The sequence below is a fragment of the Triturus cristatus genome, chromosome 7 (assembly GCF_964204655.1).
Source record: "Triturus cristatus chromosome 7, aTriCri1.1, whole genome shotgun sequence".
Classification (NCBI taxonomy): Eukaryota; Metazoa; Chordata; class Amphibia; order Caudata; family Salamandridae; genus Triturus; species Triturus cristatus.
In genome coordinates, this window is record NC_140590.1 from 142,475,091 (window position 1) to 142,499,155 (window position 24,065).

Consider the following 24,065-nt stretch of genomic DNA (forward strand, 5'->3'; position numbering starts at 1 on the left):
GAGATGCAAGCCAAAATCAATGCTGTTAGGGTCACTCAGCTCTCTGTGGAGGAAATACGTAAGAGGTGGTACTACCTCAGGTCGAGGACCAAAGAATAGGTTGCCACATGCCTGCCAGAGAGCCATATGAAAGAGAGTGAACCCTCGACACTACACCCACCTACAACCATAGAAACAATGGTGGAAGGCACCCGTGAGCAGGAGGCAGTAGCTGTATTTAGAGCATTGGACACCTCGACTCCAGGACCCAACCCAAGTAAGCGCAGCATGTACCGTGCACTGTTTAATGCAAATTGTACATCCGTTAAGGTAATACTTACTACAGCCATACCAGTGCATCATGGATCATAAAGTACATAAAACATAGTGATGTTTTTCAAATTTTATTGTAACCAAACCACAAAAGTATGTAATGTGGCACACAAACATAGACAAAAGAGGTGAACTAGATTTGTTCTGCACCATAGGTGTATCTGGACAGCACACAGAAGGGGCAGAGCCCGAGGTAGGTGAGGCAACTCACATGGATGAGGAGGAAGACCCAAGTCACAACCAAAGTGAACCCTCTACATCACATAGCTTCACCACCAGTGGTGTCTTTTAATCCCAGCCTGCATCAGAAAAGGAGGTGATGGTCGACAGCGACGTAGGGCACAACCTGTGCCATAAACACTTCCACCAATCTGACATTCATCAGAGGAACAGATGCTTAGCATGCTGGAAAAGTCCATGTTACACATTCAACGCCTGCAACATAAACAAATGAAGATCATGAACCGGAAGTTTTAGAGCATGCATGAGAGTATGGCAGTGAGATTCAACAATGTTGCCAGAGAAATAGCTGAGAACTAAACCCAAATGGACCACAAGATGGACAGCATGACAGGTGCTCTTGAGAAGTTGTGTCTAAAACTTGCAGACACTGACTCTGGTCAAACACGGATGGATAGACACAGTGCAGCCAGGATGGACAGCCTAAGCCAGTTTATAATGTAGCTGGCACATACAGCAACCCAGTGCAGAAGGACTGTTAATGTACAGGTTGAAATGGGTCACTTTTAGTAGCAATGCGACAAAGGGTCTGCGACACATACCATCTGCTGTCGAGGCTATGCAGACTGACCGCCTTGCAGGAGTCACAGGCAGAGAAGGTGCAGATAATGTGGACCGACCAAGCATCAGCAGTGTCTACATCACAGACGCAAGGTCGTTGAGACACAGCAACAGCCGGGCTCATGCTGCGACATTACAAGGCCCGTCTGCCCATAGGGGCACGAAACATTGAACTGCCTTTACTGATTTTCTTTTGATTACTGAATTCACTTTTATCTGGTGACATAACCAGCAGAGGGGTATTTGGATTTACAACTGCGTGTTTGGTTCACTCCAGACTACGTACCTGACATTAATGGTTATTTCGTTTACATTCATCAACAGGGTCTTGTGCTCCTTTAACACACAGAATGCATTTTTATTGTCAACTTACCTCCCAGAGTAATGTGTGGCAGTGTGGTCCCTGCTCCTCCCCTACACTGCTCTGCTCTGCTCCCATCTCTCGGCTGGTGGCACAGTATCTTTACTCTGAGTCTGAGTCTGGCACCTCGATGTACAGGCATACGCGATTGCAGTAGGCCAAATGCCCGCTCAATTACATTCCTGGTGCAACAATGTGAACGGTTATATTGGCGCTTATTGTGGGAGGTGGGAGAAAGGAATGGTGTGAGGACAGATGGACACAGGGCATACACACTGTCACCTGCTAAACAGACAGTTGTGAGGCTACATGACAGATTGACTGACAACAACCACCTATTTGTAAATTGCTTTTGTGTACTTAATTTTTATCAAACATCCAACTCCCCTCTTTCCAGCCATCTGTATATTTAGCTTTGTCTAAACATGAAAGAGTTATGCGTGCTTCCTGGATATTGTGGCACAATATCAGCTATGATAGTGTGGGCATTGCATACCACCTGAACGTTGAGATAATATGTATTTTTCCTGTTGCTGAATATGTATTCCAGATGTGATGGGGACATATAGGCACATGTGTCCCATCTCTGCACCCTATGACATGCAGAACATTTGCTATCATGAAACGTTGTAATCTGGCACTATGCATTTTCTGGGTAGGTATATGTGTTGGTGTATGTAGATCAGCATGGCATCTAGAAATGCAAGGAAGAAAAGTGAAACCACACATTGTGACTTCCCTCCTGGTACAGCAATCACACCCTGGTAGCTTCCAGAGGCCAAAAGGTGACACAAGCACAACACCTGAATATGAATAGGGAGAGAATTGCTGTGAGAGTCCTGCTTTCACGATGTGTCTATAAGAGGGAAATTATCTTCAATATGACATTGCTACTTAGACTGTATTTGTCATATTTATTTCTCAATTTGTTGAAATATCCTCAGTCTGGCTCTAAAAATCCTCTCTTGTCTCTGTCTCCTCATCCGCTAGTATTCACATCCTCTTTGCAATCAGGTACAGAGCAGCCATTGTAGTAAGCCCTGATGCATTCTGGGCCAGTTTAAATACTTTCCACCCATTTAGCACCTGCTCTGAGTTGGTGGTAAATCACATGTACAACACTCAGCTGCTAATAGGAGGGTGTCGAGAAAGGTTAGTTGCCATTTGCAAGTCCTGAAGTAATCCAGTTTGGTTACCTGGGAAACTAAGGAACTGCAATTGATGAAAGGACTTCTTTAGAAAACACACCACTCCTCTTGGTAAGCACCAGTAATACAAGTATTATTCAAAGCTCTCAGGGTAGGTTTGGATGTGGTAGTTCCCTCCTAGTAACAGCTGGCTTATTCCTCTACCACCTCCTGGTTTCAAGAGCTACAGTAGTGATAGTAACTACTCGGGTACTTTCACCAGAGAGGAGAAGTTCAAGGATTGGTAATAAATACAGCTTGAGGAAAACAGTTCACAAACCCATTTCCACAGGGAGATGCGCAACTTATCTTTATTATTTTGCACTTTTTATTCTATTTTGTTATTTGATCCTGACGCCTTGCTCCTTTGGCTCTTCCCACCACCACCACGTATAAGAAACTCCAGAGGGGGTGATATGGGTCTAGGTTGTCTCTGCTATTGCGTAGGGAGAAGAAAACTTTGGAGCTTGAGGTATGACACTTTGAGAGAGTCACATGGGAGCAGGATGCCATCTAACTACATGGCTTTATAAAGCCATACGGGAACTGACTAATAAACCACTGGAGACCCTGAGAGCCACCTGGGAGGCAGAAATCGGGCGTGTGCTCCATGGGAGTGAGTGGGAGAGGGCTTTGAAGTACCCTAAGAAGGTTTCGAGGAACGCACGCTTTAAGAATATCCAATATTACATTTTGCACAGGGCCTACTTAACACCCGCGCGCCTCCAACGATTCTACCCCGACACTCAATTCTTATGCCCCAGATGCCACGAACAGAATGCAGATTTCCGACATATGTTTTGGAACTGTTCCATTATAAAAATTTTCTGGCACCACATTCACACTACTTTGGGTATCCTCACGGGGCTGACCTGCATGAACACATGGGAGGCCAGCGCCATAGGCGTCTTTCACGCAAGTAAACAGCACAGGGTGCAGACCCGGTTTCTCTCCCTTGCGGTGCTTTTAGCCAAACGCAGCATCGCCATGCACTGGCGCTCCCCCACCGGTCCACCGTTGGAGGCTTGGGTGGGGGCTACACACAAATGGGCGACGGCGGAGGAGGAGACATTGCGGGAGGAGGAGGTGAGAGGGATCCGCAAACACCCTATATCTATGGAATGGGCCATGCTATTATATCAGTTCAAGCAGCTAACCCCGGGAACAGACTCAACAGATGGTTTACCCACACCGTCAGCCCGGCACACGCAGTCACAGACCCTCCCTAACCAATCTCCCGAAATACCAACCACATGACCGCATGGCCAGCCCCAGTATCAGGTATACTGTTGCAGCTCTAGGTCGAACCACATATGATAGGCAACCGTGAGTCACAGAGGAGCCTCCCCCATACGGCGTTACATACCTTGGCAAGAGTAACTGGGGATGTCCTTCCACTCCCGTCCCCCAGGTTATACCCCTGTTCCACCCCAGTTCATGTGCCATATCTGGAACCTGAGACAACAGGGTATACGCAATACGATATATCTATACGTTACGCATGCTCCCCGTTGACGTACCACCAGTATACACAGATGAACGGTACCACCATTGGATGTACAATTGACTTAACTCTGCGAAACTTTGTATAATGTACACTGTGTGAAATATGAAAATGGCAATAAAAATAAGTTTAAAAAAAAAAAAAAAAACAGCAATGTCCAGCTAGTTACACTTTTTTAATGTACACTCGATTCTAAAAACGTCATCCCTCAATAAATGGCAAGATGAGCTCAACAGCCTCTAAACTTTTCTCTACATGCGATTCTAAAACAAGAGTACCAGACTAGAAGATGCAGTGTTCATCCAATGTACATACATTCAAAATAACTATTCTACAGATGGAAACGCTAGCCAACCAGTACCTTCTCGGGAATTCTTTGCACCAATTTATTATAGAGTGAATCTATCTCCTGCTTTTCAGATATCATAAGGATAACATATTATCATTTTTATCGGAACAGTTCCTCTATATTAATCGCTGATATACCACATCTCATTTATCATTTTTTTTATTATTACATACATTTCTGTCATTATGAATATTTAAATTAAGCTATTCAATATATTGTGCGGGCACACATTCCTTAAGATACATCACTCTTAAATCAACTAAGATTTCGGATCCTGGTGTCAGAATTAAAAATCTAATCCTCGCAAATGTGAATAGTTTGTGAGATCTGCCACATTGTCAATCAAAATGTGACACTGTGAACTAAACATAACAAATCACTCGTATAGAGGGTTGACAATTTACACCAAAAACACATTACAAACATGTCAAAATGCCTTGCATTTGCTATGTGCAATTAACTTAAATAACTCTAGGGGGCATATTACTAAGAACAGCTTTAAAATTATCGCCACTTTAGGGGCAGGAAACTGCCACTAGAGCGGCGATAATGGGCTTGATAATATGCTCTATGGAATTCCCATAGAAGCCCAGGTTCTGGTGTCAACATGGACTTCTGTTGGAATTCTCCAGGGCATATTATCAAGCCCATTATTGCCGCTTTAACGTCGATAATTTTAACGCCGTTCTTGATAATATGCCCTAAGATGCTTGTTTAGTTTCAGTATTTTTAGTCCTTTGACTCAGCCGAGGCTCTCAATGGCAAAATGAGGGTTCTGGTGGGCAACGGATGAAAAATGCACTGCTGTGAACTCTTTATTTTTTCCAAACTCTTTACAATACTCATAATTAAGATGATGCATCTATTACAAGATTAATATTTAATTTTATATTTAAGTGTATGCATTCAGCTTTAACATTGTATTGTGTGTTGCACATTAGTTAGGTGAGTGTATTAAGCAACCAGGCAACAGATGCACATTGAATATTTGTTTTCGGTGCTACAATGAATGTTATTTAGAAGAGGGAGTTATTTTCAGGTAGAGGGCTTCAGCTGCCATCCAAAGTCACTGAAGCTGTGAGGGTCTTGGACTTCAATCAATGTTTTCCAAACTGTCCTTTTAGAAGCTATGTGCAGAAAGTACGAATAGCTTGGAATGGTTCTGGATGCATTCCGATTGTGTCAATCAGATGGGGATGTTAGAAAAGTTCATGTTCACCTGAAAAGCCAATTAATGATAGGTCATTCTTTCTAGTTTGAACTGACATGTGACCTGTGGTTGAGTTTAGGAAGTCTCTATCAGTCAGAGAAGAAAATACATTTGAAGGCACTTGTAATTGCCCTGCTTAGATTTAAATTGATGATATCTGTGGGGCATATCAGCAACACCCGGCGATAATTATCGCTCAGCGCTCTTAGCGTGAGGATAATTATCGCCGGGTAACGTGGATTTTTATCGCTGAGATAGCATGCTATTAGCAACGCTTATCTCCTCAGCGATAAAAATCCTCACGCTAACTGCCTAACGTGAGATTATCGCTGGAAACCCAGCGATAATCTTGCGTAGTGTGGCGTTAGCTTGCTGATAGGCACTCACAAACTTAGCCATGATATCCACCTTCCATAGGATATCATGGCTAAGTCAGTCCTGAAGCAGGCGTAAGGAAAGTAACAGGGGTTATCACTACTTTTCTTGCCGCTATGCTTAATAGCGTGGGGCTTAATGATAGGAGAAATCTCGCTTAGCGACATTTCTCCTGTCATGTTAGGTCAGGAACGCCCACTTTGCATCTCATTAGAGATGCAAAGCTGGGCATTAGGAATCCCCATGCTAAAGCAAGGTTTCACGCGTTAGCGTGGCCTTGCTAATTAGGCGATAAAATTATCGCCGCTTTTCGGCCGGAAATATGCCCCTAAATGAGGTAAGATTTGAGCCAATTTTAAGTATGTGTTAATTTAATTACGGGGGAGTAGACTTGATTCTCTTTGAAAGCCTCTGTTTTTTATTTTTTAAATAAAAAAGAGTGAACTGAGGACTTAATGGAATGGCGACTGAGTACATAGGGGCAGATGGCTTTGAACTGATGCAGAAAGAAGACAAGCAGAACAACATCATTCTCTGGCCCATCATTTTGGCTCATTTGAGTGAAGCATTGAAAGCCAAGCAGTGCTTAATTTGAGTTGGTGGTTTCCGGTGCTCGGCACTGGCACTTATTTTTAGGTCTCGCCTGATTCAGCGCTTGCGCTGATCTGGCCGAGACATTTTGTAAACAGGCTTTTTCAAAGTGCTGCCTGGCCTAAAGCTACAGTGCACGTGAACGTGCACGCGCGCCCTCCGTTGCACGCGATGGTAATCGCGATTGCGATCACTTTCACTTTCGGCCGCGTTGCCAAAGCTTGTTTTATTTTCATTTTAGCTACAGATCTCCCCCCACCTCCGTTCTACAACCACCTTATTTACACTATGTAGCAATAACGTTATTATAAACTACTAGATGTTTGCCGAAATCATTTATCTCGTTATAGATATAGGCAGCAGAGTTACACAGAAGCTTGCTTTACTTTGCCATTTACTTCCAGGCAATGTTTTACTTTCACCTACAGCTACACCGTCATTTACATTGGTGTTTGCTTGCTAGCGAAGGCTTACTTTTGCAAAATACAAGCAGCAGCAGCTTTTCTTTCGGCGAGAGGTGAAGTTTTTGTTTTTGTTTTCGCTACAGCTTCCCCAGCATTTCTAAGCCGCATTATTAGTGTTATTGTTTACATATTTCTTATGCGTGCAACCCGTCTATTGTTCAACTGTTTGTGAGCTTCGGAACGCAACGTTCTTCAAGCCTCGCTTTCTGGCCTGAGGCGCCCCCTCCCCACTTCCCCCCCCCCTCCCACATGTCAGTTGTGGCTGTCTCTGGCGCTCAGCTGAGATGATAAATAAACCCTAGACTCCACCTCCTTTCATCTTCCCTGCACAGATAAATAGTAATCATGGAAAAAAGGCTTAACTCCGGTCAAATGTTCAGAACACAAGATATGTTGCAAAATTCCCATTCGGTGCCAGTAAATGCTATGGCTACCATTAAGTGCCCACCCCACAGTGTCAACCAAAGCACATCAGATTTCTTGCAGGGTCCTATGGTTTTAACTAGTCACAAAACGCGTCTTTCAGAATCCCACTGGCTCAGATCTTTGTGAACTGCGTCAATCAGTTTGGTGCACTAGATTTATTGTCACCTTTACTTCTATTTTCCACAAGAGGTGGGATGTTAGATCGATGGTGGAAAACGGTGTGCACACAAACGAATCCGGACGCAGTGAATTGCTTCCTCAGTAACTGTGAGTTTGAATGTATTCAAATTATTAAAGGCTTTGTTCAAATAGGAACCTCTTCTGAGCTGCCTCCACTCCGCCTGTTCTCCGTTCCAACTGTGCACCTTCTGCACGTGTGCCTCATTCCAGAATGTTTGGAAGCTCGCACTTAGAACACTACATGGGACACACATGGGTAATAAATGGTCTATACAGCCATTAGTTATACCTCGGATTCGGATAGCAATATCCTTGATGCCAGTGCGCAGACCAAACATAGCAGGGACTCGAGAAACGGCGGCCTGCCGCGAGCTCATGATGAAACACTATCCGGGAAATAGATTGCACTGGCAGTTTATATTTGTGTCTGTGATATGGAGAAGAAGTGGAGCTCTCTGATCGGGGTTAAGTATATGGCTACAGGGCATTTCACAAAGTATTGGAAAACACGTGTGAACTATGCTTATTTTACGCCTATGCTCCGCCATAGTTTATAATTGTTACAGGTATCTCACGCGTTTCTCTGCTACACAAACGGTGTAATGTATGTACTTCTGTTTGTATATGGTGTTCGTGTCCATTATTTTAAAACTGTAGAAAAGCGACCTCTTAGTTTACCAAAAAGTTTTCATTTTTTCTTTTTCATTTCTTTAATATAGCATTACGTTGCCTTTCACAACAACATAAACAACTCAACGAAGAGAAACATAAATGCCATTACATAGTCTCATTAACACTCTTGTTTTTAGGGATGCAGCATTACTTAAAACGTTTATATTCATCACAGCCAAAGTGTCCCAACACCAACCCCAGTATCAGTATGAAGGTGTTTTAGGTTCCCATGCACCACACGCGATTCAGTGGAAGAAGTGTTGTCATTGATGGCAAGGGACAGACATACTCCAGAGATCCAGGCTGCATTTGCTGATACTGTGTCATTGATGGCAAGGGACAGACATACTCCAGAGATCCAGGCTGCATTTGCTGATACTGTGTCATTGATGGCAAGGGACAGACATACTCCAGAGATCCAGGCTGCATTTGCTGATACTGTGTCATTGATGGCAAGGGACAGACATACTCCAGAGATCCAGGCTGCATTTGCTGATACTGTGTCATTGATGGCAAGGGACAGACATACTCCAGAGATCCAGGCTGCATTTGCTGATACTGTGTCATTGATGGCAAGGGACAGACATACTCCAGAGATCCAGGCTGCATTTGCTGATACTGTGTCATTGATGGCAAGGGACAGACATACTCCAGAGATCCAGGCTGCATTTGCTGATACTGTGTCATTGATGGCAAGGGACAGACATACTCCAGAGATCCAGGCTGCATTTACTGATACTGCTCTTGTTATAAAAGCTGCATATGAGATCAGAGACAAGAGGCGAGCGCCCATGGCGCGGACAAGCAGTTGTTTGGCCAATACTGCCACTTTGCTTTCAAGGGCTGGAAGAACAGAGGAAGCTTGGAAAATGCTGGAACTCTTCAAAAAATGTAATAGAGTACCCAACAACGAAGTGAGGGTTGAGTTTTTGAACTGCACCAAGCAGAGTGGTAACAAAGAGCAAGCAGTTAAGCTTGTTCAGCTGGCAGCTGACTTTGGTTTGCCATCTGCAGGGACCTTAGCGGAAAAAGTAATGCAAGATTTCTCTATCTCTGAGGAACAAAAACATTTTAGAGCAAGCTTTGGCATAGCCAATAGGTCTCGCTTTTGGGACCTTATAAGTATTTAGTTATGCAGCACAATATCCTTGGCGCAACAACATCAACTGTTGCATAGCTAACCACTAATAAGGTTCCAAAGGCGAGACCTATTGGCTATGCCAATGCTTGTTCAACACTGGCCATAAGGCAGTCTGCCACATGATGGAGCTGTCTGTCTAATTTACAGATGTTTATTGATTCAATATACATAAAACATTACTGACACCTGCCACTTCAGCCATTCGTATAGCTTTGGGGGCCTGGAATTGTCTGAATTGTCAAGCTTGTAGGAGGGTGATGGTTAGTAGTTGTGTTGGTACTATCATTGGCAGTGCTGGCAGGGGTAATGGGTGGTGCGAGTTGCAGTGTGCTCCTGACAAGGGCCCTGGCACTGAAGCCACGTGTGGCTGAGCCTCTCTTATGAGATGTGAAGGATACAGAATGACAATACCGGTCACCTGAAATTCCCAAGGTATGTGTATGTGTCTGTGTGATTGGTTGCTTAGTGATGTTTACCCTGGGTTGTTAATCATCACTAATTCTCCTTTCAAAGGGAGCAAGGAAGGATTTATTTTTGGTGCCGCAAGGATAGGCCCCTTCTGAGGAAAGCTTCAGCCTGATTTATAGGTAGATAAGTGGCAATGGATTATGGGAACAGTCCAGGAATATATAGTTCCTTGCCCAATGCCATGTACAAATCCACCCATCAAGTGTGGGCTCTACTTTCCCTGCTTCTCTATACCACTATTTTGCATGGTCAGATCATGGTCTTCCTACTTGGTTTGCAGCATTGAAGCCTTCTAAGTATCACCGCAAAGCAGTTGATGAAAGTCCTCTGCACAGCAGGAGAAGAGAAGTAGAATATAACTGGGTCCAGGGTGGCATTAAAGGTACTCAGAAGCAGGGCACCCACCCTCCAGTCAGGGCTGTTGTTTGTTATGAAACCAACAATGTGGGAGATATTATAGGGGGCAAAACAGAGGATGAAGTTGACAAGGGTTGCCACTGCAAGACTAATGGCCCTGTGCTTCTTCTTGGATGAGATGTGGGGCAATGACATCAGAATCTTTACAAAATTAATGTAGCAGAAGAGAGTTATGAGAAATGGGATGACAAAGAGCACTAAGAACGCCTCCAGGCGGACTGGATAAACAACTCTCTTCTGTTCCTCTGAGAAAGAATCATAGCAGTGACTTGTGTTGACAGCAGTCTTATTGCTAGGGACTCCATACTGAGCAATGTAGACTATAGAGCTCTGCAAGCCTGCTAGCACCCAGAAGATGACACTAACCACTACGGCGTATTGAGGTTTACGGTTGATTTTGTACTTGATGGGGAAAGCAACACTCAGGTATCGTTCCACACTGACAGCTGTCAGGAAGAGGGTGCTGGTGTAGATGCTGCTGTAGTAGAAAAAGCCGGTCAGTGGGCAGAGAAAAGGGGGCATCTTCCACAGCATCCCGTTGGCCGCCTCATTCATCTTGAAGGGAAGGAAGAGAAGGAGAAGCAGGTCAGAGATGGTGAGGTTGAGCAGGAGGATGTCTATGGGTACCAGTTTCTGGCGGACTCTGATGAAGAAGGTGTAGAAGGCCAGCAGGTTAGAGGGAAAGCCAGTAAGGAAGGTAAGAATATAGATCGACAGCACCAGATACTGAGTGCTTTCTACATCCATTCTTGTGTCTGAAAGAAAACAGAAAAGTGTTTTTTGTTAATGATCGCATCACAAAAGAAACTTAAATAAAAACATACATAAGTGTAGAACCTGCATTTGACTATTTTATTTTGTTTGGGATCTTGCTAGAGCTCGGATTACAACCCAGGACTGATTGCTTCATACTTACCTAAAGCTTATTACTTTGCAGTGCCTGAGGTAGGGTTTAACAGAGCATCTAGTACAGTTAGACTCTTCTACTCACAACTGACTCTGGACCAGAAACAAGCATCCTGGGACCAGTTTCTGGCTAATCAGCCAGGCTAGCTTGAATCCAGCCACAAAGTGAGCAAGGGACCCACGTCTGGGCATGCCCTGCCAACTTAGGGCGAACAAAGCAAAACCAAAGGGGATGATGGACGGAGTGTTGAACATTGCAAGCACTCACCCCCAGTCAATTGATCTGGGTTGAATCCATCATCATTCTTTAGCTCACTCCACCACCCCAGTTCAGACATGGCCATATGCAAATCAGTCTGACCCTGTGCCTCATGGGAACAGTCTAGCCCGAGCTACGAAGCCATGTCTTCCCTGGACCGGAAACAAGCATCCTGGGACCAGTTTCTGGCTAATAATCCGTCATCAGCCAGGCTAGCTTGAATCCAGTGGCAAAGTGAGCAAGGGACCCACATCTGGGCATACCCTGCCAACTTAGGCCGAACAAAGCAAAACCAAAGGGGATGATGGACGGAGTGTTGAACATTGCAAGCACTCACCCCCAGTCAACTGATCTGGGTTTAATCCATCATCATTCTTTAGCTCACTTTGCCACCCCAGTTCAGACATGGCCATATGCAAATCAGTCTGACCCTGTGCCTCATGGGAACAGTTCAGCCGGAACTACCAAGCCATGTCTTCCCTGGACCAGAAACAAGCATCCCGGGACCGGTTTCTGGCTAATCAGCCATCATCAGCCAGGCTAGCTTGAATCCAGTGGCAAAGTGAGCAAGGAACCCACGTCTGGGCATACCCTGCCAACTTAGGGCGAACAAAGCAAAACCAAAGGGGATGATGGACGGAGTGTTGAACATTGCAAGCACTGACCCCCAGTCAACTGATCTGGGTTTAATCCATCATCATTCTTTAGCCCACTCCGCCACCGCAGGTCAGACATGTCCATATGCAAATCAGTCTGACCCTGTGCCTCATGGGAACAGTCCAGCCCGAACTACCAAGCCATGTCTTCCCTGGAGCGGAAACAAGCATCCTGGGACTGGTTTCTGGCTAATCAGCCATCATCAGCCAGGCTAGCTTGAATCCAGTGGCAAAGTGAGCAAGGGACCCACGTCTGGGCATACCCTGCCAACTCAGGGCGAACAAAGCAAAACCAAAGGGGATGATGGACGGAGTGTTGAACATTGCAAGCACTCACCCCCAGTCAACTGATCTGGGTTTAATCCATCATCATTCTTTAGCTCACTCTGCCACCCCAGTTCAGACATGGCCATATGCAAATCAGTCTGACCCTGTGTCTCATGGGAACAGTCCAGCCCAAACTACCAAGCCATGTCTTCCCTGGACCGGAAACAAGCATCCTGGGACTGCTTTCTGGCTAATCAGCCAGGCTAGCTTGAATCCAGTGGCAAAGTGAGCAAGGAACCCACGTCTGGGCATTCCCTGCCAACTTAGGGCGAACAAAGCAAAACCAAAAAGGATGATGGACGGAGTGTTGAACGTTGCAAGCACTCACCCCCAGAAAACTGATCTGGGTTTAATCCATCATCATTATTTAGCTCATTCCGCCACCCCAGTTCAAACATGTAGAGACCAACAGACCTCACAAGTAAGGAATATATCCTGGCAACGCTAGGCTTTGTTATTGCAAATCGAAACATTGCAAGAAAATGGGGAGTGGATGTCCCACCCACGATAACAGAATGGGAGAAGGAAATGGACTGGGCAATGGTGGCAGAGAGGACAGTCTATCAAAGGAGAGGGGGCCCCAAGAAATGGCAACAAATCTGGAGCAAGTGGAACACACACAAGGGTCAGAAATGTGCCTTATGTGTACTCGTGAATGACAAAATCCCCAGGCAGAAATCAAGGAGGAGGGAATAACACATTGTAACACCCCAATTTAAGAATTATATCGGTAGAGGGTATTGATGCACTAGAAGTGACAAAGTGATGTAATGCTGTTAACTGCTGTGGTGCTCATGTGTGTGCAAAGTTTAACAATAAAAAGAGTTATGGAATGGAATGGAAAAACATTTATAGAGCGCATGGCTACCCAGAAGCATCCCAGTGTTAGTAACTGACACGGGGGGGACAGAGGGCTAGGGGAAGAGCATGGTCTTTAATTGCTTCAGGAAAGCCAGATGGTTAGGAATTGTGCGGATGTGGAGAGGCAAGGAGTTCCAGAGTTTGGCGGCATTATAGGAAAAAAGCCTACCAGCACTCCTAGATCTCTTGATCCTCGGGATCTCTGCCAGGTACAGATCGTCCGATCAAAGATTCTGATTGGCTTTATATGGACGAATCATGATGGAGATAATAGCTGGACCAAGTTCCTGCATTGACTTATGTACTAAGCACAGGGCCTTGAACCTAACCCGTTCCTGAAACGGGAGCCATTGAAGGGAACGGAGGGCCGGTTTTGCTGAGAGTCTATTGGTGGTTCTCATCAGTAGTCTCGCAGCACTGTTTTGTACTGATTGGAGTTTTGTGACTGCGGAGATGGGGGCGCCCAAATGCAGAGCATTTCCATAGTCCAATCTCGAGAGTATTAATGATTGGACCAGTACTTTCCTGGCCTCAAAAGGAAGGAGGGGCAGGACCTTTCGGGTCCAAGTAAACCATAACAGAGGGCTGCTGTTTTTCTGGCCTGGGTCCTAAGGCTCAGGTCCTGGTCCAGCCATACACTAAGGCTCTTAATTTCTGCTTTTGGGACTGGGGCTGGGCCCATGCTAGGGGGCCACATCGAGCGGGGATTAAAACTAAGAGTATTGCCCAAGATCATAATCTCAGTTTTTCCTCCGTTAAGCTTAAACTGGGAGGCTTTCATCCAGCTTGAGATGTCATTTAGGCCGGAGTAAAGGGCATGGGTTTCTATATCTGATGGGTTAAGCCCAACCACCAATTGTGTGTCATCGGCGTAGGTGACCATCCGAATTCCATGGGGAGCTACTGTGGCTTTTAGAGGGGACATATAAACATTTTAAAGAGTCGGGCTGAGTGATGAGCCCTGTGGCACACCACTCGGCAGAAGGGTGGGTTTAGATACAATGTTTTCTTCAAAGACCTGAAAGGTTCTCCCCTCCAGAAAGGAGGATAGCCAGAGAAGCACTGTTCCATCTACTCCTATACTCCTGAGTCGCCGGATCAGAATCAAGTGATTCACCGTATCAAAAGCGGCGCTCAGGTCCAGGAGTAGAATGGCCGCTGAGCCTCCTGAGTCCAGAATTTTCCTACTTTCCTCTACTACTGACAATAAAGCGGTTTCGGTACTTTGGCGCGGGCGGAACCCGGTTTGGGAGGAATGGAGCAGGCTGCGGCTTTCAAGAAACCCAGAAAGAGTTAGGTTTACGTGCTTCTCTGTTACCTTGCTTATGGCTGGCAGAAGGGATATGAGGCGATAGTTGCCCAATTCTACCGGGTCCAGATTGGGCTTTTTAAGTAGAGCTGTAACTCTCGCCCCTTTGCATTTGGTGGGAACTATTCCAGAGGCCAGTGAGGCATTGATCAGATTTATCAGGTTGGGGGCTAATATTGGGGTAACCTGTTTCAGAATGTTTAGTGGCGCTGGGTCAGTGGGAGAGCCACTCTTTACCATGGACAACAGGGAGATGAAAATTTCCTGGGACACGGAAGGAAAGGCCTCAAGGAAATAGTATGGGGAGTCTGAGTGGAAATCTATCTTACGGTGTGGGGGTTTATCCTCCTCCCCCTTAAATGGGAGGGATTCCAGAATCCGCTGGACTCTAGTATTAAAAAACTCAGCCAATTTGTTGCACCGTTTACCAGAGGTGTCGGGGGCCATTCTAGGGGAGTGGGCTTTGAGTAGTTTTTTGATGATGTTAAAAGTTTCTTTGGGCGAGTTGAACGCTGCTAAAATTCTATTCTCATAGTAAGAGGCTTGAGCTTTTCTTAATTCAACTTTGTAGGCAAGAATGGCTAGCCAATAATCCTGTTTTTTTGAAGGAAGAAAATCTTTCCTCGAATGTCTTTCTTTCACTTTGCATTGCTGCTTTAGGATGCGTAATTCCTGCGAAAACCATTGGGCGTTCTGAAGCCCACCGTTTTTTTTGTCTTGATCTTGGGGAGGACAGCATTGAGTGACTCCTCTATCCAATCTAGAAAATCCTCATTGACTTTGACCGGGCATGGATTTAGGCTGGGTTAGGTCCTTTCCAGCTCCTGGGACCATTTGGCTAGGGGGAGATTGTTCCATTGGCGAAGGTTCAGGAGGATTGCGTCCTGGGTCTAGTAGTCTGAGGCGACCAAAGAAGGTTTATCAGGAAATGATCTGTCCACGGTAGTGGGGTAGGGTCAGCTCACTTAAGGTCAACTAGACTAGAGAATACCTGGTCAAGGAGGTGTCCTTTGGCATGAGTAGTTTGGTTAATTGTTTGGGAAAGTTGAAGAGAGGAAAGATCTCTGGTCAGCTCGCAGGCATTTAAAGCTTGCGGATCGTCAAAATGGAGGTTAAAGTCTCCAAGGATTGTGAAGTTACTCGCCCCACTGGCCAGGTTTATTGTAGCCTCGAGTAGTGATTTATTAAACGCACCTATTGACTCCGGGGGACGATAGATCAGGATGCCTGTAAATGCAAGGAGTGGGGAAAATTCGATGGAGAAATGGACATTCTCGCAGTCTTCGAGAGGGTTGCCCAGGAGGCGACAGGTAAGCTGGCAATCCTACCCCCTCTGCCCGTAAGTCGGTCACTTCTTTGTAACACAAAACTGGGGGGCAGCGCTTGTGCAATATCTGGCTCTGAGCTAGGAGTAAGTCATGTCTCCGTAAGGAAAAGTACATCGGGGTCATGGTCTCTGAGAAGCATCCAGATCTCTGCCGTATGTTTGGGCAGGGAGCTGCAATTGAGGAGTAGCATTCTAAATTCGTCCTTAAGGGAGGTATAATCTGGCCTGGTAAGGCCAAGCTTACATCTTGGTCAGTGAATGGGTATTTTATCAGGGGGAAACACATGACCACACTTGGTTCCTGGGGTGCCATTTAGTGTTCTGAGCTGAGCACTTGAATAGAGGTAGTGGGCTGAGATGAGCGATGCAGGGGTCCTGGCCTCTGGGCCCGGCTGGGCGCAGACGGGCGCAGACGGGCTTGACTTAGGTGCGCCAACGGAGCACCAGCAGTGCGAGCGCGCCACAGTGCGCATTATATGTGCCTCACGCTGCACCGGGTCCAGCAACTAGACCGCTGACCCGATGCTGCCAATGCGGAAGTGAAAACTGCCCCCGGACCCCTTAGAGCATTGTACACAGCTCTATTCCCTACACACGGTAAAATACAGTAGTAAAAGTAGATTTTTTTTTAAAAGAGTAAAATCAATTAAAATCAAATTCTAAAGCGAGTTTTAAGGCGCAAACAGCACTGACCTGCAGCCACACTCGAACGCGAGTGCTCTGCTTCCGGCCCGTGTCAGTTAGCGTGGTCGCGCCACAGTGCGCGTTATATGTGCCTCACGCTGCACCGGGTCCAGAAACTAGACTGCTGACCCAATGCTGCAAATGCGGAAGTGAAAACTGCCCTCGGACCCTTAGAGCATTGTACAAAGCTCTATTCCCTTCACACAGTAAAATAAAGTGGTAAAAGTAGATTTTGTTTTTAAAAGAGTAAAATCAAGTAATATCAAGTTCTAAAGCGAGTTTTAAGGCGCAAACAGCACTGACCTGCAGTCCCACTCGAACGCGAATGCTCTGCTTCCGGCCCGTGTTAGTTATAAAAAAAAATTAAAAATCCATGTCTCTCCAACCTGAAAGTGGGTGAATTTACACCACAAATCACCTCAAATGGAAAATCACTTGTATTTCCCATTAATTCCGGCATTTAATTCAACCTCAAGTCACCAAGAAAACAGCTTCTGCTTCGTAAATTGAAGACTATAGCTGAAAGTCTCTTTGAATGAATGAATGAATGAATGAATGAAAATATATTTATATAGTGCATAGCTACCCGGAGGCCTCCTAGCGCTTATGGACAGCGAAGAGCAGAAAAAAGAAAAGGGTTACTGGAAAGCTGAAAGAAAAAGGTAGGTCTGAAGGTGTTTGCGGAAGAGAGCAATATTGGGTTCGCTACGGAGCGTGAGTGGGAGGGTGTTCCAAAGATTGGAGGCATTCAGAGTGAAAGACCGTCCGCCCCATTTTGCTCTACGGACTTTTGGGGGCGCGGTTAGGAAGGTGTTACTGGACCGGAGAGACCTGGTCGGTTGATAAGGCACTACCAAAGATTGTAGAATTTGCAGGCCGTGTTTCCAGAAAGCTTTCTGTGCAAGGCACATGGCTTTGAACTGGATCCTGGCGCGGATGGGCAGCCAGTGTAAAGACATCAAAGCGGGTTTGGCTGACTGTCTACGGGGGATCTGTGCCAGATGACGTGCCGCACAGTTTTGAATCACCTGTAGTTTGTTTAAGGTTGATTGAGGAGCGCCTAGGTAGAGTGCGTTCCCGTAGTCTAGACGGGATAAAATTAATGCTTGGACCATGATTCTCCTGGCTTGGAAGGGAAGTAGGGGCAGGATTTTTCTGATCAGATGTAAAAGACCGAAGCATATGGCCGAAAGCTTCGTGGTCTGGTAATTAAAGCAGAGGGCATTATCGAGCCAAATGCCTAGACTTTTAATTTGGTGCTTTGGAGATGGCAGAGGTCCCATGCATGGAGGTCAGATGAAGGGGGAGGAGGGCGAGGGGGACTTTCCTAGGAACATGAGTTCAGATTTTTCCCCATTTAATTTGAGGTGCGAATGGTGCATCCAATGGGCGACTGCCTCTAGACAGAGGCCAAGAGTGTCAGATGAACCCTCAGGGTGGTTAAGTGCCACCACTAGCTGGGTGTCATCGGAGTAGGTGATTATTTTAATGCCGAAGGGAAGTACTACCTCCGCTAGAGGGGCCATATAAGAATTAAAAAGGGTGGGACTAAGAGAGGAACCCTGAGGGACCCCACAGTTAAGAGGCCATTGCTTGGACGTGGCTGTCCCCTCAAATACCTGATAATAGCGGTCCTCTAAGAAGGATTGAAACCAGGTAAGTGCAGTTTTTCCAATCCCCAGGTTGGTCAGCCAATCAAGAAGGATGTTGTGGTTGACAGTGTCGAAGGCGGCACTGAGGTCGAGCAGAATAATGGCTGCTGATCCGCCCTGGTCTAGAAGTTTCCTGGCTTCTTCCGTAACAACCAGCAGCGCAGTTTCAGTGCCTAGCTGAGGACGGAAGCCTGTTTGGGAGACATGTAGTAAGGTATTTGATTCAAGGTAATTGACTAGTGTAGAATTGATGTGGCGTTCGATCAATTTACTCAGCCAAGGAAGAATTTATTTATTTATTTATTTATGATATTTATAAAGCGCTCTGCAACCCTACGGGCATCCTGGCCGGTAATTGGCCAGGTTAGAGTGATCCAGATTAGGTTTTTTTATGAGCGCTCTGACCTGGGCGCATTTCCACACCCGGGGAACTCTACCAGAGATGATAGAAGAGTTAAGTATATTCAAAATTACCAGGCCTACCATGTGCAGAACCAGGAATAATTGCTGGGGGGGGGCAGGGTCGATAGGGGAGCCAGAAGTAACACTGGAACAGAGAGTGTCCAGAGCTTTTGCGTCAAGCAGGGGAAAGTTCTCAAGGGCTTTTGTCGATTTGGTACTAGAACTGGAATCTGAAGGGTCGGACACGTAAGGCGAGAATGACTGACGAATAAGTTGAATTTTTTGGTTAAAGTATTCTGCCAACTTGTTACAGTGGAGGGAGGGGTCCTTGATTTTGGGAGGTTCCGTGGGGAAGGCTGAGAGGGATTTGGCAATTTTGAAAATTTCCCTGTGGGCAGAAGCGGCGGCATTGATCTTATCCGCGTAGAAGCGTGTTTGGGTGGATTTGATGTCAGATTTATAATACTTTAATGCTTCTTTATAATCGTGTTTCCTATCATCCTCATAGTTCTGTCTCCAACTTCTTTCTAGAAGTCTGCATGATTGCTTGATTTTCCTCAGGCTAGGGGTGTACCAGGGTGCCGATTTCTCCCTGAGTTTTTTATAGGCTGGTACCTTGGGCAAGAATGAGTCTAGCGAGTTACAGATCCATGAGTTAAAATTATTGTTCGCCAGCTCAGGATTGGGGTCGTGGGTGGGTTTGCTAATGGCTAGTTTTGTGGACCAAGTAGTGGCCGAGAGCTTAGCCCATTTTCTCTCCAATGTGTTTATCGGTAGCTGGAAGGGAATAGAGTTCGCAGTCTCCCAGACCATAGGCACTAGGAAGTGGTCAGACCACGGGAGTGGGATGGGAGTGGCCACAGAAAGATTATGTGCGTTACTGAAAACAGGGTCAAGTAGGTGGCCTTTATCGTGGGTTGGACACAGACTCTTTTGAGTAATTTGTAGGGCAGAGAGGCCAGTAGCTAGCTCTATAGCAGTCGGGTTAGAGGAGTCGTCCAGATGGATATTTTGGTCACCGAGCACAGTAAAGTTTGAGAGATTTACAGCTCGTTCTGCCACAAATGACGGAAGAGACGTGAGCAATTGACCAATGGGACCGGGAGGTCGGTAGATCAGGAGACCGGAGAAGGTACAGGTGGGGGAGAATTCCATGGCGAACTGCATACTTTCGCAGTCGGGTAGGCCGTCTGAGGGGGAATGGCGGCAGCTTATATATGATTTATAAATTATGGCTAATCCTCCGCCTTTGGCGGTTTTCCGGTCCGTTCTGCAAATGCGATAGTCCGGGGGAAGAGTCTGGACAATATCAGGTGCAGAGTTATCGTGTAGCCAGGTTTCTGTTAAAAATAAGACGTCTGGTTGACGGTCTTCTAAAAGAAGGTGGAGTTCTGTGGAATGTCTGGGCAAGGAGCGACAATTTAGCAAGAGCAGCATGAGAGGTGGTGTGGACATGTGGGGTTTTTTAAGGTTGGATAGCAGTGAGAAATGGCAGGAGGGGCAGGTGGACTGTACAGCAGGATTAATGGAGTGAGCGCACTTAGCGGGTATGGAGCCCCTTAGGGCTTTAAGACAATGGCCGCTGTAACGAATAGTGGAATTACAACCGGCAGGGGTTATGGCCCCAGGTCCCAGCCGGTCGCGGACGGGCGCAGACGGGCTTGCCTTTGGCGCGCCGCTGGTGCGCCCACTGCGCGCGTCTGCTGCGCGACTGGGAGTGCATCAAGATAAGTGCCGGGTCAGCGCGAGCGTGAAGCGCTGATTGGCTGACTTTCAATCCAGAAATGACCAGCCTAGGGGGTGTCTCCAGCCAGCCCTCCGCTCAATGGCACAAGCCAAGTCGGACCGGGGCTTAGGAGCACTCCGTGAAGGTGGTAAGTCAGTGTGCAAACAAGCAAATCACACAAAATTTACAGATAGCAGCACAATGAATAAAACGATTTAAAAGAATTAAAAGCAGCCCTATATGAGGTTTTTTCTAAATGATAAAATAGTAGGTCAGTTACATACAGCTAGCGGCAGCACCTCTTAGGTTCAGGCTCTGCGCGCATCCGCTGCGCGACTGGGAGTGCATCAAGATAAGTGCCGGGTCAGCGCGAGCGTGAAGCGCTGATTGGCTGACTTTCAATCCGGAAATGACCAGCCTAGGGGGTGTCTCCAGCCAGCCCTCCGCTTAGGAGCACTCCGTGAAGGTGGTAAGTCAGTGTGCAAACAAGCAAATCACACAAAATTTACAGATAGCAGCACAATGAATAAAACAATTTAAAAGAATTAAAAGCAGCCCTATATGAGGTTTTTTCTAAATGATAAAATAGTAGGTCAGTTACATACAGCTAGCGGCAGCACCTCTTAGGTTCAGGCTCTGCGCGCATCCCTCTAAAGATGTAGAATTCTTGAAAATCGTTGTAGATGCCATCCATCGCTGCCTGTCGCACCACCAGTTAAAGCTTGATCAGCTTTGTCAGACCCTGTTTGGGGCACGGTGCAAGGAGTGGCTGCCGGGCCTCAGCCGTCAATGTTTGGGTTGTTTATCGCTGATGCCCTGGGATTCTGTCCTAATATGGCTCTGTAAACCTAGCCAGGTACAACACCTTCAACATTGGAATCTCATAGTTTCATATGTTTCTTGTATGGCCTATTGTTGTTTTCCCTATGTTAGTCTAATTGTGCATGTTGTAGGCCGCTTTTGTTTTGCACAAATTAGTTAATCACACACTTGCTTTTATCCCACCTTGTATTTTCACACAGAACCAGCTCATATTTTTGCATTTTATTACTTTCCTGGGATTTAGTCTTAACAGTCTAGGGAAGGTCAAACAACATTGCCCCTTGTTATTCTCTCTGGTCAGACACTAGCACCTAGACATAATAAAAGAATGCAGCTTCTGTTTTCAATACTCATATCTTGTCATATAACGAGGGACAGGGTCTGGAAAAAAACAGACACCCAGAGCGAAGGTCCTGAGTCAAGAGGGCTACGTCTGTTGAGCTGTAGAACATCCATCTATGTATGCTGAGGTACGGGCTCCGCCACTAAACCCAGAGATCTATAATTTAACCCCTTCAGCGCTGCGGGAATTCCCCCGCGGTGCTGAAGGGTTCGAGCGCGGGCGGGCCCATGACGGAACGGTTCCGTCATGAGCACAGCGCAACCGATGCTCATGACGGAACCGTTCCGTCATGGGCATGGAAGGGGTTAAAACAACTCAGCTTTAGTGGCACAGGAGGGTTTATGCAGATCTGTCAGATAACATGACAGGGCTTTTTATTGTACATGGTTTTTTAACCATGCTGATGACCTCTTTGACATGTATTTGCTTTCAAATTGTGGCATAATGATTACATATTAGCACAATAGTTGAAATAAACATTTTAAACTTCATTTGTGTCTCATTTTTAGGTCTCGCCAGACCCAGCGCATGTGCTGGTCTTGCAAGACTTTTAGTGAGGGCTCCAAAAATGCTACCATGGCCAGCCTAGAGCCACAGTGCATGTGCGCGGGCACGCGCTTAGGAGCAGAGGCACCATATGGCAAACCTCATCATGCTTATTAAGCGCCCGTGATCACTTTCACTTTTGCCCGCGATCACTTTCGCAGCGCCCCTTTGATGTTCTCGTTCAAAGAACATCAAACATCAAAGAACATGTTGTTGTGTTAATGTTTTGCTGCGCCCGTTTGACTTACAATGTGCTTTCTCTTTCCACAAACTCGATGTTTGTGTTCCTTTATTTTGATATGCTTTTAGTATTACTGTCACACACACAACCACAACCACACATACAACCACACACACAACCACACACAACCACATGCACAACCACACACACAACCACACACACACAACCACAACCACACACACAACCACAACCACACACACAACCACACATGCAACCACACACACACACAACCACACAAACACAACCACACACACACACAACCACACACATACACACAATCACACACACACAACAGCCACACAACCACACACGCACACACAACAACCACACAACCACACACACAATCAGATACACACAACCACACACACACAACCACACACACAACCACACACACGACCACACACACAACCACACAAACACACACAACCACATACAACCAAACAACCACACACAACCACAACCACACACACAACCACAACCACACACACAACCACAACCACAAACACACATACACAACCACACACACAACCACACACACACAACCACACACACAACCACACACAACCACACAACCACACAACCACACACACACAACCACACAAACAACCATACACAATCACACACACACCACACAAACAACCACACACACACAACCACACCCACAACCACACACACAACCACACACACACAACCACACACACACACACACAACCACACACACACAACCACACACACAACCACACACACACACACAACCACACACAAAACCACACACACAACCACACACACAACCACAACCACAACCACACACACAACCACAACCATACACACGACGCACACAACCACACACAAAACACACACAACCACACACACACACACAACCACACACACATACAACCACACACAACATCACACACAACCACACACACAGCCACACACACAACCACACACAAACACACACAACCACAACCACATACACAACCACACACACAACCACACACACAACCACACACACACAACTACACACCCACACAACCACACCCAACCACACCCACAACCATACACACACAACCACACACACAACCACACACACACACACAACCGCACACACATACAACCACACACACAACCACACACACACAACCACACACACAACCACACACACAACCACACACACAACCAAACATCCACACACACACCCACAACCACACCTGCACCCACAACCACACCTGCACCCACAACCACACCCACACACAACCACAACCACACACACACCCACAACCACACACACAACCACAACCACAACCACACACACACACACACAACCATAACAACACATACAACCACACACGCAACCACACCCAACTACACATCCACAAACACACTCACAACCACACCCGCACTCACAACCACACCCACACACAACCACACACACAACCACATAGACACACACAACCACACACAACCACACACACAACCTCACACACAACCACACACACACAACCACACACACACAACCACACACACAACCACACACACAACCACA

The 24,065-nt window shown here is 46.3% G+C and overlaps 1 protein-coding gene across 1 annotated transcript in view; it reads right to left on the minus strand.

Annotated features, from left to right (window-relative positions):
- Window positions 1–9,572: 9,572 nt before the first annotated feature.
- Window positions 9,573–24,065, minus strand: part of LOC146809056 (free fatty acid receptor 2-like) — a 66,843-nt gene continuing 52,350 nt past the window's right edge. The window contains exon 4 of the mRNA XM_085614283.1: window positions 9,573–11,213. Coding sequence (XP_085470409.1) covers window positions 10,291–11,213 — 923 coding nt within the window. The 3' untranslated portion in view covers window positions 9,573–10,290. The remainder of the gene's footprint in view (window positions 11,214–24,065) is intronic.